General features: G+C 47.8%; 1 protein-coding gene across 4 annotated transcripts; it reads left to right on the top strand.

Annotated features, from left to right (window-relative positions):
• Nucleotides 1–3: 3 nt before the first annotated feature.
• On the top strand, nucleotides 4–16,042 carry CRAT (carnitine O-acetyltransferase). 4 transcript variants are annotated; one of them, XM_059486243.1, is made up of 15 exons: nucleotides 4–152; nucleotides 2,294–2,396; nucleotides 3,517–3,780; nucleotides 4,255–4,373; nucleotides 6,472–6,525; nucleotides 7,395–7,560; nucleotides 8,120–8,294; nucleotides 8,729–8,907; nucleotides 9,910–10,010; nucleotides 10,188–10,307; nucleotides 10,772–10,894; nucleotides 11,027–11,162; nucleotides 11,623–11,685; nucleotides 12,180–12,317; nucleotides 12,866–16,042. In XM_059486243.1, the coding sequence occupies exons 1-15, from the start codon at nucleotides 4–6 to the stop codon at nucleotides 13,079–13,081; spliced, it is 2,106 nt and encodes a 701-aa protein (XP_059342226.1). In that variant the 3' UTR covers nucleotides 13,082–16,042. The 4 variants fall into 4 exon arrangements, with proteins under 4 accessions (XP_059342226.1, XP_059342225.1, XP_059342223.1 ...); XM_059486242.1 differs by lacking the exon at nucleotides 2,294–2,396 and having other exon boundaries at nucleotides 53–152; XM_059486240.1 differs by lacking the exon at nucleotides 4–152 and having other exon boundaries at nucleotides 1,217–2,396.
• The last annotated feature ends 332 nt before the right edge of the window (nucleotides 16,043–16,374 follow it).

Below are 16,374 nucleotides of genomic sequence, written 5' to 3'. Positions count from 1 at the left end.
AAGATGGCACCGCGGGATTCGCCCCACTCCAAGATGGCGGCGGGGCGGCCCCGCCCCGGGGCGGTGGAGCGGCGGCGGCGGCCGGGGTGTCCTTGCGGCGGGCCCGGGGCCAGGGGCGCGGGGCCATGCTCGCCTTGGTGGCCAAGGCTGCGGTAAGAGCGACACCGGGAGGGGCGGCTCCGCCAGGACCGGCCGGAGACGGGGCGCGAGGTGGCGGTCAAGGGTCGGGCAGAGTGGGCGGGCGGCCAGCCCGGGGCCGTGCGGGGCCTTTAGCCGGGGCAGCGCCGACGGTCGCTCCCGGCGGTGCCGCTGTCGGGTCCGGCCCCACGCCGGCCCGGAGCACAAGCCCGGGTCCCGGTCAGGGCCGTCCTCGTGTGCGCTCGGTGCCACCTCCCCTGGGAGCGGGGCAGGGACCCTGCCGGTGTCAGTCCCCCAGGCCCGCCGGTTTCTTCCCGCTGGTTTCTTCCTGTCCGGGACGGAGATGACAGTGCCAGAATTGTCAGGGCTGGAAGGGATGGATCTCTGGAGATCACCCTCTCCCACCCCCCACCAACGCACGGTCACCTGGGGCCGGTGACACAAGAACGTGTCCAGGTGTGTCTCCAGAGAGGGAGACTCCACACCGTCCCTGGGCAGGCACTAGGGCGCAGTGCTCTGCCATCCTCAATGTAAAAAAGTTATTCCTCGTGTTGAGGGCAGACTTCTTGTGTTTTAGTTTATGGCCATTGCTTCCTCTCCTGTCACTGTGCACCACTGAAGGGAGTCTGGCACCACCCACTTGACGCCCACCTTGATGATATTTATATGGATTGTTGAGATTCCCTGTCAGCCTCCTCTTCTTCAGATTAAACAGGATGAACTCACAGTCTGGCACTCTCCTCATACGAGAGATACTCAAGTTCCTTAATTATCTTTATGTCCTCCTCTGGTCGCTTCCCACCAGTGCCTTGCCTTGTACTGGGGTGTCCACTTGGGGCTGGCAGCAGGAAGGTGGCTGCTGGACAGGGACGGGCCAGGGAAGCCCCGGCAGATGGCATTGGTGGCTCCCAGCGTGCCCATCCTGCTGCACACAGGGCAGAGCTGTCAGACCCCTGCCAGGCTTGGGAGCTGCTCTTTGCAGTCCCTTTTGGGTCCTGACAGGAGGAGACAGAGCAGAACAGCTACAGTGTGGATCCACTCACAGTTACTGAGGGACCTGGCGGGGCACCCAGTTGTCTCTGAGCTTAAGGGGCACTCCAGATTATGATTTAAAAATAAAAGACAAACCTCAGACATCCTGGTACTCAATTCTGTGGCTGTGCTAAGAATCAGCTATGAAGTTGCTTCTGCCCCCCAGCAGGTGGATTTCCTTTCCCACCAGCTTTGCAGGCTCTGGAAAAGGTTCTTTGCTGTGTTGGAAGGTGGCTCAGCAGCGATACCAGCCCACAGAATGGCCCTGTCTGCACACCCTGCTCCACTGGTGTTCGTTTTCCTGCTGCTTGTGGTCAGGATTGGGCTGTTCCCTCTGTTTGCTGCCAGCTGCCCCCTCAGCTCTGATCATTGTTCCTTCTTCTACCAAATTCTTGAGTTTAACCCCAAACCAAACAAGCAGGGGACAGAAAAGAGGGAAGATAACAAATGCATTTCCACATTTTAACATACAGTGGCTTCCATGGGTTTGTTTTGGGATTTTCATTGTTACCCCATGGAAAATCTGCAGCTGTTTGTTTGGGATCATCATGTTCTATTCAAGCCATGCAGACTGTGCTTTCTGCCCCTCAGGTCATTAGAGACACGAAGGAGGGGCTGATATTCCTTGTGACTGCATGGCAATTTCATTGCCCTGCTATGGAGATACTTTTCGGTTGTTTTTTGGTTTTTTTAAGAGTTGACAACCCAGAACTCCCCAAATCTCTGCTTGCAATAATGACCATACATGCATAGGGAGTGAGGGCAGTCAGGGTACTGCTCATGGTGCCACCTCCAGGACATAAACTGGGGTCTCCCCTGCCTGGTGCCACCTCCAGGACATAAACTGGGGTCTCTCCAATAGCCACAGTAGTTTCTTGGTCCAGGCAAAGGCTGAAGGAACAACACCCCCACTCCTGCCCTAGCTGGAGCCCAGAGTTTGGTCAGAGAGAGGCTCTAGCCAGCAGGTATTGATCAGTGCCAGGAGGGGCACCTTCAGGGCAGTTGTCGCAATCCGGTGATCCGATAATTGCTGTCCCCTGCCGGGGCTGTGCCAGCCCCGGAGCCCTCTGGTCGCAGCAGTCATGTGGCAGTTGGCTAATGAGGTGACGCCCTGCACGGGCAGCACATTGTCAGGTGGAAGAGGAGACCCACACAGGCCCAGGGAGAGCTTTGCGGTCTGTTCTGTCCCACTGGCCATGGATAGGAAGCAGAAGCAAGCAGAGAAGGTACAGTATGCCCAAGCTGCTGTGATCAATACCTTTCATTTCCTCCCGATCCCACTCTTCTTTCATGCTTCAGTTTCATCCTCCTGTTGTTTTTCTCATTCCTCCTGCAAACCTCAGTCTCACAGCTCTTCTCAGGTCCCTCAAAGACCCAGCTGCCCAAAAGCAGGGCAGTTTCTGGGGGGCTTTGTCACCTTGTAGATTAGCTCTTTCTTGTCTGTGCTTAACTGCTGGGAGGAGGTGTGGGGACAGCTATTTTCTTACTGTTTTGGAAGTCAAAGGGAGTGTTCTCAGTGGCTTTGCATTCTCAGTACACTGACAATGCAAAGTCCAGAGTCCTGCAGGAGTGTCTGATTCAGTAGATCCATGGGAGAGGGAGGTGCAGAGGGAACTGGAAACCTTGAGAATACTATTGAAACATCTTCAAGCTGAAGAATGTGCAACACTGCTCATCCAGAAGGATGTTGTTACTCTTTTTGGGGAAAACTGGTGAGTTGATTTCCTGGGGAGCACTTGGGTTTGCTGTGTTATAATTTTCCAGCCAGGGAAGTAGTTGATGCTTTTTTTCCCACATGACCCAGTTGGATCACAGGAGTCTTTTGGCATCACCCACAGTTTCCTGAATAGACAGAGAAGAAGCATTTTAATCCTACCCCAAACTTAGCTAAATTCTGCCTCCTCAAAGCCAAGAGGGTAGTTTGGTTTGGCACAAGGGTTCTGCGTTTTTAGCCTCATGCTTTTGTAAGAAATAATGAAAGTTTCTGATAGTGTATAAGATGATTATTTTTTTCACAACTTTCTTCCCACTTACCATGGGATGGAAGGGTTTAACTTTGTCATCACATGGAGACTCTCAGCTGGAAGGTGTCCACAGAGTGGGGAGATGTGTCATTATCCCAGCAGCATTTTCTCTGAGGAGCTGAGAATAGGTATCTTGGAGATGAAGTTTCTCTTTCACAGCTTTCCTGGATGTCCTGCACCCTTCTCCAGCACACAGCCATGCTCTGCTCCCAGGCTGGGACACCCACGTGCCCACAGAGAGGCTGGGATGGAGACTCCTACATCCAGGTTCTTTGCTCCCTCGGGGAAAGTTCTGTCTCGACATTTGCTCTGTGCTTTGCAGGCCAGGCCCTGTGGCCTGCTGAAGCAGACAGCTCTAAACAAGATCGTGGGCAGATTCCAGCTGCACCAGGAGGCGCTGCCCCCCCTGCCCGTGCCCCCCCTGCAGCAGACCCTGGACCGGTACCTGCTGGCCCTGCAGCCCATCATCAGCCCCGAGGAGCTGAGCCACACGCAGCAGCTCGTGGCCGAGTTCCGCAAGCCGGGAGGCGTCGGCGAGAGGCTGCAGAAAGGCCTGGAGAGGAGAGCCAAGAAAACAGAGAACTGGGTAGGTCAGGGCTCTGGGCCCAGCTCTGGTTATGGAGGGTGGAGGGCTGATGTGCATCTCTTCCCTATCCTGGCTGCATCCCCTGGTACCTGTGTTTTAATGGCATCACCTTCCTGACCAGTGTGCTGCTGGTCTCCTCAAGCTGTGCAAACTCCTTACCAGGGCTTGGGTGAGCAGAGAGATTATGGCAGGACAGGGAGTCACTGGCCCTGCCTCTGGCTGCTGAAGGCTTGAACCTGTCAGCATCACACAGCTGCCTCAGGAAGTTGAAGGAGACCCTGTGCTCAAGCCCTGCACCAAAAGCCACCCATGCCTTGCTCAAATCCTCCTTTCCCCTTCCACCTGCATAGTACAAACCCCTTTGTTTGCAAAGTGTGGGACAGAACTGGGGGCAAGATGCTGAGACCCATCAGCCAGAATTGGGTTGGACAGCAGCAGCAGCAGCTCTCTGCATGTTTTCTTTTTCCATCCCAGCTCTCAGACTGGTGGCTGAAGACAGCTTACCTGGAATATCGCTTGCCAGTCGTGGTCCACTCCAGCCCAGGTGTGGTTTTACCTAAGCAGGATTTTCTGGATCGACAAGGTCAGCTCAGGTAAAATCCTTTTCTACCTTCCCTTAGGTTATTGCTGGCATGAGCTTTCTGTGCTCAACAGGGATGAGGGTATTAAGGCAGATTGGGAATGAGTAATGTGGTCCCCAGGACTGAGCTGTCTTTGCTGTAAGGACAAGGCTGCCAGGCTGTAAGCAAACTCCTGGTTGCACCAGTCTAAATATTTCATCAGGGGAGAAAACCAAAGAGTCTAGTGGTTCAGGTATTAAACAGGGACTAAGAAATTACATTTAGGTCTTTGCTCAAGCACAGATCTTCACTGCAAAATGGTCCCATCACTGGCTGAAGACATTGTGAGGATGTACTGGAGGCACTGTGATTGTGTGTGCAGTTAAAGGAGGCACAAAAAATAGCCCAGGCATGTAAGGGAGATCACCCAGAAATGCCTGTGGAGTTTGCTAGTTTATAGGGATGGAGGAGCCTCACAGGGACTGTCCTCTGTTGTGATTCATAGTTTGGGAAACCACAGTGACCAGCCTTCCCACTCCAAGCTTTTCCTTGCAATCAGACCGTGCCATGCCCTCTTTTTCTCATGGGCTCCCTTTAATTTTTAACCACCACTAGCAGTGTGTTTTGAATCCATCTGCAAAAACAAAACTTCAGCACTGACCTTTACACAGGTACCTTTGCCACAGTTACCAGTCAGCACTGCCCTGGCAGATCAAAAGTACCAGCCAGGGGATCAGTGAGGCTGGGAACAAATCCTCCCTCCCACCCCTCGATACACCTGAGCACAGGATTAGCCTCACAACAGTGCAAGAGTACACAAATGTCTTGAAAGCTCTCTGTCATATTATTCACTCAAGTTTTCCAAATAATCTGGAGAGCTGCAAGTGCCCAGCCAGTGGAATTCAGCAGCTGCATAAGAAGGTGGGCTCCTGTGTAAAATACAGTTTAAATGTGTGTTTGGGTAGTTTGTGGCTGCACAAAGAAGTTTGAAAGTGCAGCTTGAAACTAAAGCTTCCAAAAGCAAAAGGCAAATTTGGGAAGTGGTGATTTTTTTACTCCTTAACCTGGCAAAACTGCTGGCTGAAAACAAGTCAACCAACTTCTCCCATCTCCTCGAGCCCAAACTCTGCTTCCAGGCTGTTAATTCTCTGGAAAGGAACACAGACTCTAACTTGTGTTTCCCTCATGTTTTGCAGTAAGGCTGAGGAATTTTAATTGAAAACTACTTTGCAGAATGCCTAATTTCACAGAACCCTTAGGTTCTTGGAGTTGTGTCCTTTGATCTTTCCTTTCCTCAGAATGGGCAGGCTGAGCCAATCTAAAGGATACTGCCTGCAAATGCCAAATGTTGGCACCACATCACTCAGCCAACAACACGACCCCCTGTCCCAGTGACCTCGTGCCTCCTTCCTGCAGGGACAGGTGGGAGCTCCCATGTCAGAGAAGGCCAATCTGGCCAAGAGAAGGTCACTTCTAGCTAAGCAGCTTGATGTGGCATGCAACAGCCCTGCTGGGAGCTGGCATTGGCACTGTTTACATTGATCCTGGTAAACACAACCCCTCAGTGTCCTCATGCAGCACATCTGCTTTGTTTCCAAGCCCTCAGTGCCAGAGGAAGGTTCTCCAGAGTTATGTTAGCAGCAGGATGTTCACTGGGGTAGGAACTCAGTCAGTGTTGTCTTAGATGCAGGGACAAACAGCTGCATCTTGGCTTGACACTCCAAGGTGGCCCCTAGCCAGGGAAGGGCACAAATCCTTGGTGCTGTTTTAATGCTGAGAATCAAAACTCAGATATGATAAAACTGTAACACATCAGTAGCAAACACTGCTGTTAGAGGGTCATTAATGCATGACTGAATCCTTCTTTCTTGAAAGCTGTCCAGAGTTCCTTGGCTGTGTAGTAAGACACATAAAAAAAGAAAGTCCCACACAGTAGGACTATCCAGCAATCTCAAACCACAGCCCAGAGTGGCTGTGTCAGTGAACCAGAGATGGGCACAACAGGGGCTTGGCAGAAAGGCTGAGCTTCCTGAGGAGCAGAGAACAGCTCTGCTAATCCTCCTCAGCTCATCCCTCAGCCCCAGACACATCTGTGCCTGATCTCAGCTTGTTACATTTGGTATTTTTCCAGGTTTGCTGCCAAGCTGATCGAGGGTATCCTGGATTTCAAGGTCATGATTGACAAGTGAGTAACTGACCCTCCTGAGAGCTCACACCTTCTTTAATGTCATGGAGAGGCTGAGCCTCGTCCATAAATCTCCCACACAGAAAGGCAGGAGATGACAGCACAGATTTGGAAAGAGATACTGTAATCCCCAGTCCCCTCCAATGGAAAAAAGCAAACTTACTCTTCTGTCTTCAGGTTCTTTGTTTACCTCAGTGCTTTCATTGGCATGGGAACATGCTTGGAGGGAGCGAGCACGACTGACAGTCCTACAGAGCTTTGCACTTCTGTTTGCTCACAGGACAAGCTACAGCTCAGGCAGCAGGAATTTGAGTCTCTAACACTGGGTTCCTGGTGCCTCTCACGTCCCAAATAGATGGAATGAGCTATAGAGAAATTTGTTCCTCCCTTACCCTTTTTCTTTTGGTCACCAGCAAATCTCTGCTGGACACACCTTATTTAAAGTCCAAAAATATGTTTACCAACACCAACAGTCAGACAAAGTTCAGGATGGTTGGAATATGACTGCAGAAATGAGTGATTGAGCCCCTGCCTAGTCCATGAATCACATCAGATACTCGTCACACAGAGGTACAGCCATGGAGTAGGTCCAGAGACCTGATTCTCTGGTGTCACAGAAAGGACACAGTTTTTTCCCCTTCCCAAATGAAAGGACAGCAAACAGACATTTTTTGTAGCCTGTACTAAGAAAGCTGCTGGGAATGGGGAAGGACAGCCCCTTTTTTATGCCACCAATACCTTTAGGTGTTGTCAGAGGTAGGGAGGGAGTGCAGCTGCAAGGGAGAGCCTGTGACCTGTGTAGGGAGCACAGGCCTGCTCACACTGATCTGTTCCCTCTCTCCTTCCTCCTTACCTTGCTGTGTGTCCAGTGAGACCCTCCCAGTGGAGTACATGGGTGGGAAGCCCCTCTGTATGAACCAGTACTACCAGATCCTCTCATCCTGCCGCATTCCCGGGCCCAAGCGGGATTCCATTGTCAACTATGCCAAAGGCAAAAAGCAGTCCAGACACATCACAGTCGTTCACAACTTCCAGGTAAGGCAACTGCTGGGCTCTCAAGGTTTGTTGAGCTGCAGGTGTCCCTTTTGCTAGCTGTTATACAGAGGAAAGGGAATAACAAAGTCTCTGCCCACAAGGTTTTTCTCACCAGGGATTTGTTCCTGCTCCCTTTATCCCCTTTGGCCAGCAGCAGAATTGGCACGTGTAAGCAGCAGACTAGAGGCAGAAAAATACTGTCTTCCTCTGTTTCTTTTCCCTGTAATTCCTGTCTCTCAAAGCCCAGAGACCATGTCTGCAACTGGAAACTGAAAGTGAAAATTGGATAACAAATCCTCCCACTGCAGCTTAGTCTCAGAAACAGGAATTCCTCCTTGGTCCTTGTAACCACGGCTTCATAAAACCAGGACTGTATTTATGCCCTGCAAAGGAAGCTGGACTTGGGTCTCTCGATTCTGAGCATCCTTCAAAAGTCTTGCAAGCTGAGTTCTTCAGCTAGGCCTTACCTTCTCAAAGTAGCTGTTGCCAGTTTCTAGGGCTGGACAATTATCTTCTCTCACTGTCTGTATCTGTCCTTGTCCACTCTTCTCACCTTCAGTTCTTTGAGCTGGATGTTTACCACAGTGATGGATCTCCCCTTACTGCTGATCAGCTTTTCATTCAGCTGGAGAAGATTTGGAACACCTCCCTCCAAACAAACAAAGAACCTATTGGGATCCTCACCACCAACCACCGAAACAGCTGGGCAAAAGCCTACAACAACCTCCTGAAAGGTCTGTAGAGCCCCTAACACACATGTGCTAAAAAACACTGCAAATCCTTGAACAACAAACCTCCCCACTGTGCATTGTTCAGTTCTTTCTTTTGGAAGCTTGTTTTGGACAGATAACATGAGCTCTCCACCTTAAAGAAGCAATTGTTGCAATCTGTTGTAATTTTTGGGTTGGGAGGTACAGATTCAAAGTTTAGTGAAATCCCAGAGTTTGTGACCTTGCAAATGGGTAGGATGTAAGAAAAGTGAAAAAAGGAGGGCGAATGCAGCATGTTCGCACCTGCAACAATGCCGCTGGCTGCAATTTTAATAGCTGTGTACACCCCCACTGAGGTACGGCGGGAACCCAACACCGTGTCCTTCAAACCCATCCTTTCAAATGTCTCTCCCTCCAATGACACAGCTCCCACTTACTCGCAGTCATTTCTCTCCCAGATAAGACCAACAAGGAGTCCGTGCGTGCGATTGAGAAGAGCATCTGCACCGTGTGCCTGGACGCCCCCATGCCCCGGGTGTCCGAGGACATCTACAAGAGCCGCGTGGCCGCGCAGATGCTGCACGGCGGCGGCAGCCGCTTGAACAGCGGCAACCGATGGTTCGACAAAACCCTGCAGGTAGGAACTGATGCTCTAAAGGCACTGAAGAGGTGGCTCTGGAGGTGTTTCCTGAGACTATAAAAGTCTAAAAAATCCAAGGAACTTTTTGCAGCAAAGGTCCTCATGTCAAGAGAGTAGGAGAACAAGGGAGATGAGGAGTGGTGGCTGACGGTGTGAGATGCTGTGGTTCCCCCTGCAGTCACCAGCATTTGTTGCTGCCTCAGGGACTTGTTTCTTTTCTGCCTCTGCCCACGTTTATTCAGTGCAGCAGGTCTTTGTGTTCCTTATAAATCAATTTTCTGCCTGCGGTCAACAATGCCTCATCTGCTCAGAGGCAGCCCAAACGATGGGAGGTCTGTTCCTTGGATCTCCTCCAGGCTTGTCACTTTTCCTGGTTCTGCCAGGAGCTGCCCAATGGCATTTTGTTTAGTTTCTTGAAACATGCACTGCCATCTCACAGCATCCCTCTGATCTCTTCTCCATTCAGTCTTGTCAAGATCCTTCAACAGCAGCTGCTGTTGGAGCTTTTCCTTCATTAGTTGGTATATCCTGGCTTGCAGATTGTAGCAATGATGCTTTAGAGGACTCCTCTCATACCTGCTGAACTCTTCAGTGTTTTCAGCTGTTTTGTTCTTATTTGGAACTCTTCACTAAGGGGATAAAGTTTAGATGTTCCAGCTGATTGAAAAGTAAGGGTAAGCCAGCATGTGGCAATGTTATTCCTGTCCTGTGGGTGCATCTCAGCAAACCAGAGCCACTGAACCTTTCTGTATGGCCAAAGCACTGAGCACACCATTATGTCAAGCACACCCTTATCCAGGGAATTTTGCAGAACTGTAACAGTGCTCCCAGATCTTCTGCACCTGCTGAAAGAATTCCACTGCTGTGCTGCTAAACGAGACCTCTCAGTGTGCAAGGACAGGCTCTGATACAGACAGGGAGACACCGAGATCTCTCAGGGTATCTTCTGCCTCACACATTGCCTGTCTTCAACACTGTCCTCTCATGCTTCTGTCCCAGTTCATCGTTGCTGAAGATGGCTCCTGTGGTCTCGTATATGAGCACGCTCCCTCCGAAGGCCCACCCATCGTTGCTCTTCTGGACCACATCGTGGAGTTCACGTGAGTCCTGGCCCTGCTTCTCCTCAGCATTGGAGATCCCTTATTGGCACTGTGAGGGGTCTGTCAGGCTGTGACCAGTGTCACAAGGTGTCAGTAGGGTAGGCCTCCTGTGCATTTCTATCCAGGCTGTGGTCTCATGCTAAAGCTCTGGTCAAACAGAACCATTTCTCTGTGCAGGAAGAAACCTGAGACGGGCAAATCTCCTACAGTTCATCTGCCAATGCCCAAAAAGCTGCGGTTTAACATCACCCCAGAAATCAAGAATGACATTGAGAATGCAAAGCAAAACCTCAACATGTGAGTATGGAGAAGTGGGTGGGTGACTGAGGGAGTAATTCTTGTCCCCATTTGGAGCCTGTCAGTGGTTTAAATGAGGCTTTGCCCACTGCAGCCAGGTAGTTTTCCCAGGGACTTCTGGGCTCAACAGCATTCAGCTGAGCTGAAAAGCACTGCCAGGAATAAGGTCAGAGGTGCTAGAAAAGGGTTATTTCTGATTCATCCCATTTGCTAAGAAAGAGCAAGGCTTTACTGGATCCAGTCAAGAATACTGGAGTATAAAAACACACATGGCCATCTAACCTGATGGAGATTTTCTGCAGTGGCCAAAAATTCTTACCTCTGTGGTGCTGCCCAAAGAGATCTATGTGTGCTGGAGCTCTCTGTCCCTGCACAGGTGAGATCCAGATGGCCTGTTCCCTTTGAGCCTTGAGAAAGCAAATCCATTCCACAACAATGGACAGTTCCTCTTTCTTTCCTTGTAGAATGGTAGAAGATCTGGATATCAAAGTCATGGTCTTTCATCAATTTGGGAAAGGATTTCCCAAGTCAGAGAAGATAAGCCCTGATGCTTTTATCCAGCTGGCCTTGCAGCTGGCATACTACAGGTAAGACCACCCAGAGGTCATTCCTCAAACCTCCTTACTGACAGACTCAAACTTGTGAGCTTGCTAAAGCTGTCACAGACCAGGCTCTGCCAGGGCAGACTCACTGCTGTGCCTTTCTCCTCGCTGTCCCAGGATGTACGGCCGCGCCTGTGCCACGTACGAGAGCGCGTCGCTGCGGATGTTCCGCCTGGGCCGCACCGACACCATCCGCTCCGCCTCCGTGGACTCCCTCAAGTTTGTGCAGTCCATGGACAGCCCTGACAAATCGGTGAGGATCTCAGAGAAGTGGAGTTAGAGGAATCCAGAAAAGAGAAAAGCTGTTTATTTGGCTAACCCTATGTCAGCTGGTTTCAGCTAAGAAGGGCTGCACCCTTCTTAGGGTTTGAGCCAAACCATAGCTTGCAGTATCTTTACACATCAGGGGTTTGATTTGACTTCTCTATCATATGTACTGAAAGTCTGGGAAACATCATGTGGTCATTTCTGAACCCACCAAAAAGTCCTTTGTAAGGCTGTTCAGCTACTCAAACTAAGTTCTGCTACCGATGGATGAACTCTATTCAGAATGAAGTAACGCTGCCAAACAAAATGATGCAAAAATTAAATCTAGCAAATATAAATGAGTTTCATACAGACACACAAAGCAGAAATGTCCTCCATCCTAGAGAACAGCCAAAATAAGGTTCTCCATTCTGCAGAAAAACTTAAACAGATTTGTGTGTTCTCAGGACCAGGAGAAAGCAGACCTGCTGAGGAAAGCCACACAGGCCCACAGGGAATACACAGACATGGTGAGTGTCCTCTATACAGACAGGCTTGGGCTTTACCCAGCAAATGAGAGCTCTGAGGAAAGACAAGACCTGAACATCTTTTGCTCCTGACACAGCAGTGTGGCCATCAGGGTTGCAAAGGTCTGATGTGACATTGCTCTAAAGCCACAGACTAAATCCTCTCTAGCTGGTGTGTTAAGTGTCCCTTGTGACTGGCCTAAAGGAGAGAATTAGATATTACAATAGCTTTATTTCTTACCATCATTGTTGCTGATAAACACTGAAGTTGCACAAGGAGTCCTTAAACCAGAGAGAGTCCATGGGCAGGAACTGTAAGGTTGTTTGCACTGGTGTGTTCAATTTCACAGTCCTTACAAACAAGATTATTTGTCTTAAATGCAACATCTAGTTTCCTTCTAACTTTAGAGACTTTTTAGAAGTGTTCTTTTCTTTAACCCAAAGAAATAGTTTTGCTCAGGCCTGGCTTTCATGTGTCCATCCTTGCTTCCCCCCAGGCCATACGGGGCAATGCCATAGACCGGCACCTCCTGGGGCTGAAGCTCCAGGCAATCGAGGACCTGGTGAGCATTCCTGAGCTCTTCATGGACACAGCCTATGCTGTTGCAATGCACTTCAACCTCTCAACCAGCCAGGTACAACTCATCTGAGCCAAAAGTTCTCTCTGTTCCTTTTCATGCCTTCCTTCTCTGTGTTTCTCTTCAGTTCCTTTTTGTTAGAAACTCATCTACATTGGGTGAGAAATTTCTAAGCTGGCTGTCGATCCCACAAAGCTACAGATCTGATCTTACACTTTCCACAGTCCCTCACAGACATGTAAAACACTAACATAACCAAAGCCAAGACCACTAAGAGTGGTTGGTGTCTAAATCCAAGTGATCAGTGAAGTCAGCAGCCAGAGCAGCTTTGTGTTAAGTGCTGTGCTCTGATTTTTACTGAATAATTCTACTTGTGACTTACTGTAAACTTACCCTGGGGAGAAGCACTCTTGTGTAAATGCAGAAGAAAACACTTTGCTGCTAAATAGTGGGATCCAGCACATGTGGTGGGAGGTGAGGGTGACCAAAGGCCCTTCTAGAGCAGTTTAATGAGATGAGTTTCCTCTGTTGACAGAGCTGTTTCCATTTGATGGTTTCATTTTTCTCTGACTGGTCAGAAGGTTTTAATCACATTGTCTCCACAGGTCCCAGCCAAGACAGATTGTGTGATGTGTTTTGGTCCCGTGGTTCCAGATGGCTATGGAGTGTGTTACAACCCCATGGAGGAACACATCAACTTTGCAATTTCAGCCTTCAATAGCTGTGCTGACACAAACGCCGCCCGCATGGCACACTACCTTGAGAAAGCACTGCTGGACATGAGGATCTTGCTCCAGGCTGCTCCCAAATCCAAACTGTAAGAGGGAAACCCCCAGTTAAATGGGCTATCCCTGATGCACTGAAGCTCCCAGTTCCTCAGAAAACAATTCAGAAAACAGCAAAGATATCTACCATTTGTTTTCAGCAAGATGTTACAGAATAGTCACCCACAGATGTCACTCTGTAGTGAGAGGAAACACTGCCTCAAACCAAAGTAGAACTGAGAGGCTTCTCCCATCAATGCAAAGTGCACCTTCCTGTCCTCAAAGAGGACACAAATATGATTTTTATGAAAACTACTGTAAGGGAGTACAGAAAGCACAGTCCTTGCCAGTGTCTAAATCCATTTGGTGAGGAAGATAGTTCTTGTCCATGAGAAGCAGGGAATGATTATTGTATGATAGAACTACTGTAAGACCAAGTCTTTTTCCTGGTTTCATCTTCTGAAGAGCATCTTCCAGTCTTGACTGAAGATTTTTCTACTGCTCCAGCAAAGCCTCATAATTGAACTTCAGCAAGGGGAGAAGGAAGTTCAGCCAGAGCAGATCCAGTCTCATTACAGTACACTGCACTACTTATCCCAGGCACTCCAACCAGTACAGGCTCTACAGGAATGTTCCCTTCCCCTTGTTCAGGACACTGGGATCTCCTTCGTCTTACACTGACCCTCTTAACAACAGGACATGACTTGATACAAACTAAGGTGATTTTTACTGTTTCAGGTTATTTTTGTTGTTGTTCTTGCTCTGGGCTTTTTGTTAAACTTCCTGCCATGGTCCTACCATTGATCATCCAGCTCAGCCTTAAGCTTTTTCCCCATAAAGCTTCTACAAAACTCTCCTCATGTAAGTTTTGCCAGCTTTGGCTTTAGGTACCTTCACATCTGCAGAGATGAGAAGGAATTTCCTAGACATTTAGCTTGACACTTGCTCCATTGTACCTTTCTTTGGAGCTGAGGAAAAGAAAAAGATGCTGACTCTTTATGAACAAGCCACATGCCTGATGTCCCTCAGGACACACACATTAACCCAATGTGGTTTTACACCCTGCTTTCAGAAACAGCCTTTTTGTGCACAATGTTATGCCTGAGCTGTGGACAAATAAGGATGTTTCTGATCAGGAACTCCAACACATATTTCCATTCCTGGCCCACAGAGGTGAAATCTGTTAAAGGGCAAAGGAAAAACAGCTGCAGAAACCCTTCTTTCAGTAACAAGGCAGAAAATCTTGAAATACAGGAAGAAAGCTGTAGGTTTTTTTCTGCACTGTTCCTGCACAGCACCTTTTCTGCCACTCTGGGGAGTTATTTCTTACTGAAATACTACTCCAATTTGTGTCAGCTTTATTCTGTGAGAATGATCTCATGTGATACTGTTTTTATGTTCAGTTGACAAACTTGAGACAGTAGAAGATTATACATAAACATTAACATACAATGGTAGCATAGGAACTACTTCCAACCCATCTGTCAGAACCCAAGCTCCTGACTACACTTTTATTTAGTAAAACCATATGGTAATAAAGAATTCTAGTGCTCTTTCTGCAGTAGGAATTCTGTATTTAAATTGCACACCCTTCAAGATGTGTCTGCTGGGATGTCACCATAAATAAGAAGCATTAGGAGTGTGATGGCCTGTTTTGTTAACAGGGAAATAATTGCAAGGGACATGATCCAAGTGCCTTGATGAACATATATGAACAAATTTGCACTAAACCTTTTTAAAGTAAAAGAAGAAAAAATTATTCTAATTTGTTTCTCAAAATATACATGCCAATGCTCTTGGCATTTTTTTTCCTGAAAGGATGTTATTCAAAGCTTCTGTCTTATACCTAATAACATACCTTAAAAGAGGAAAATTTAATTGAAACTCACCTGCACAGCCAGTGATTGTATTGAACTTGATTGAACTGCCACTTTCACATCATCTACATGGATTTAGTTGATCTTTTAGAAGAATCTTGAATGGAGTGAGACAGCCTGAAAGCATGAATAGGAGCACTACAGGCCTGCAAGCAGAAATCCCTGCTCTGGTGACTCCTCTGTATCAATCAGACTGAAAACTGCAAGAGTATAACTCAGTATTTTCAAACTCTAAGTGATTGTGTAAATACTACAGACAAGAACAAACCTTACTGGAATAACATCTGGATTCATGGAGCCTTTTACATGGAAAAAAAATATTCATTTTGCCAAAGTAATCCTCCCCCCATACTGAATCAGCCTCTGTTACCAGGGGAAGAATTATTTTTCCATGTCTGCAATGCCTTCAAGCACAAGTAGCACCACTGAAGTATTTGGGACTGGCCTTTTTCCACTTCTGTCTCAAAGGGGAAGGCTCTCAAAGCAAAGTGCCTATTAAAGACTAAGCATAAGCATGTGCTGCTGAAGATTGTACCTCAGAAGATTGGATTGATCTATTCTGGAACTAAATCTGGACATCCCACTAGCTTCAGCAGAGTACAGCTGCAGGGAGCAGACAAAGAGATAAAAGATTCATAAACCACCTAATGCATCCTTACTAAAACACAGAGCTGAAACTCAGATGAATGAGGTTGATTTTTAAAGTGCTTGAAAGGACACTAAAATCACGACAAGGTTTTTCCTTTAAAAAGTCTTTTCTTATTGTACAAGTTCTAAAATGTGATGTCCTTCTGGTTTGTATCTTCAAGATTTTTTCATTGTTGACTTACTGAATACTCTTCTCCCTGTTTCTGATTGTTTTATCAAGAGATGCCCATTGTCTTAAAGGCACATTAAGTAGAAGAAACTAAAGCTCCAGAAAATTGATTGATTTGGAACAAATTATTTCAGAAACTCATAAACTGAAAATATTCAGATAACTCTTGGGGTGAGTGCAATTTTTGACACAGCCTGGTAGTGTTGCATGTTTTGCTGGTTAGCTGTGTTAAATACTGTTGGGTAGTGGGATCCATGTCTTGCAAAGTTTGGAAATGTTTGTTGAATAAACTGGGACACAATAAACAGATAAATGCTACAAAAAGGCTTAAATCTCCTTAAACACTGCAGAAGTTACATAACTGCCCTTAATGGGACAATGATTGTGTGGGGACAGCAAGAACAGTGAACCACAGCATTCTGTCACCTTCCTTTTATTGTCATATCTCCATCCAGCCCCCTTGAGTACAGGGGAGGAAGAGAAAGCATCTGCTTGCAAAGCCACATATTCCAAAGAAAACATTCAATTTCAGAAAACTAGTGGCAGGAGATTTCATACAAGTGTAGGATAATAAGGCAGAGCTCAAATCTTTTTCCTACACAGCACCATTTAGTTAAGAAAATCCATGGAATCACTAAGGAATTTCTACCATATAT

Source organism: Ammospiza nelsoni, chromosome 20 (assembly GCF_027579445.1).
Source record: "Ammospiza nelsoni isolate bAmmNel1 chromosome 20, bAmmNel1.pri, whole genome shotgun sequence".
NCBI classification, from domain to species: domain Eukaryota; kingdom Metazoa; phylum Chordata; class Aves; order Passeriformes; family Passerellidae; genus Ammospiza; species Ammospiza nelsoni.
This window is presented reverse-complemented; position numbering and strand designations above follow the sequence as displayed.

Bases quoted from the DNA above. Each gene is read 5' to 3' on its own strand.
- CRAT (XM_059486243.1), top strand. From the start codon at position 4: ATGGCACCGCGGGATTCGCCCCACTCCAAGATGGCGGCGGGGCGGCCC. The intron at 153-2,293 runs GTAAGAGCGACA...CTGCACGGGCAG, and splicing joins CCTTGGTGGCCAAGGCTGCG to CACATTGTCAGGTGGAAGAG. The intron at 12,318-12,865 runs GTACAACTCATC...TTGTCTCCACAG, and splicing joins TCAACCTCTCAACCAGCCAG to GTCCCAGCCAAGACAGATTG.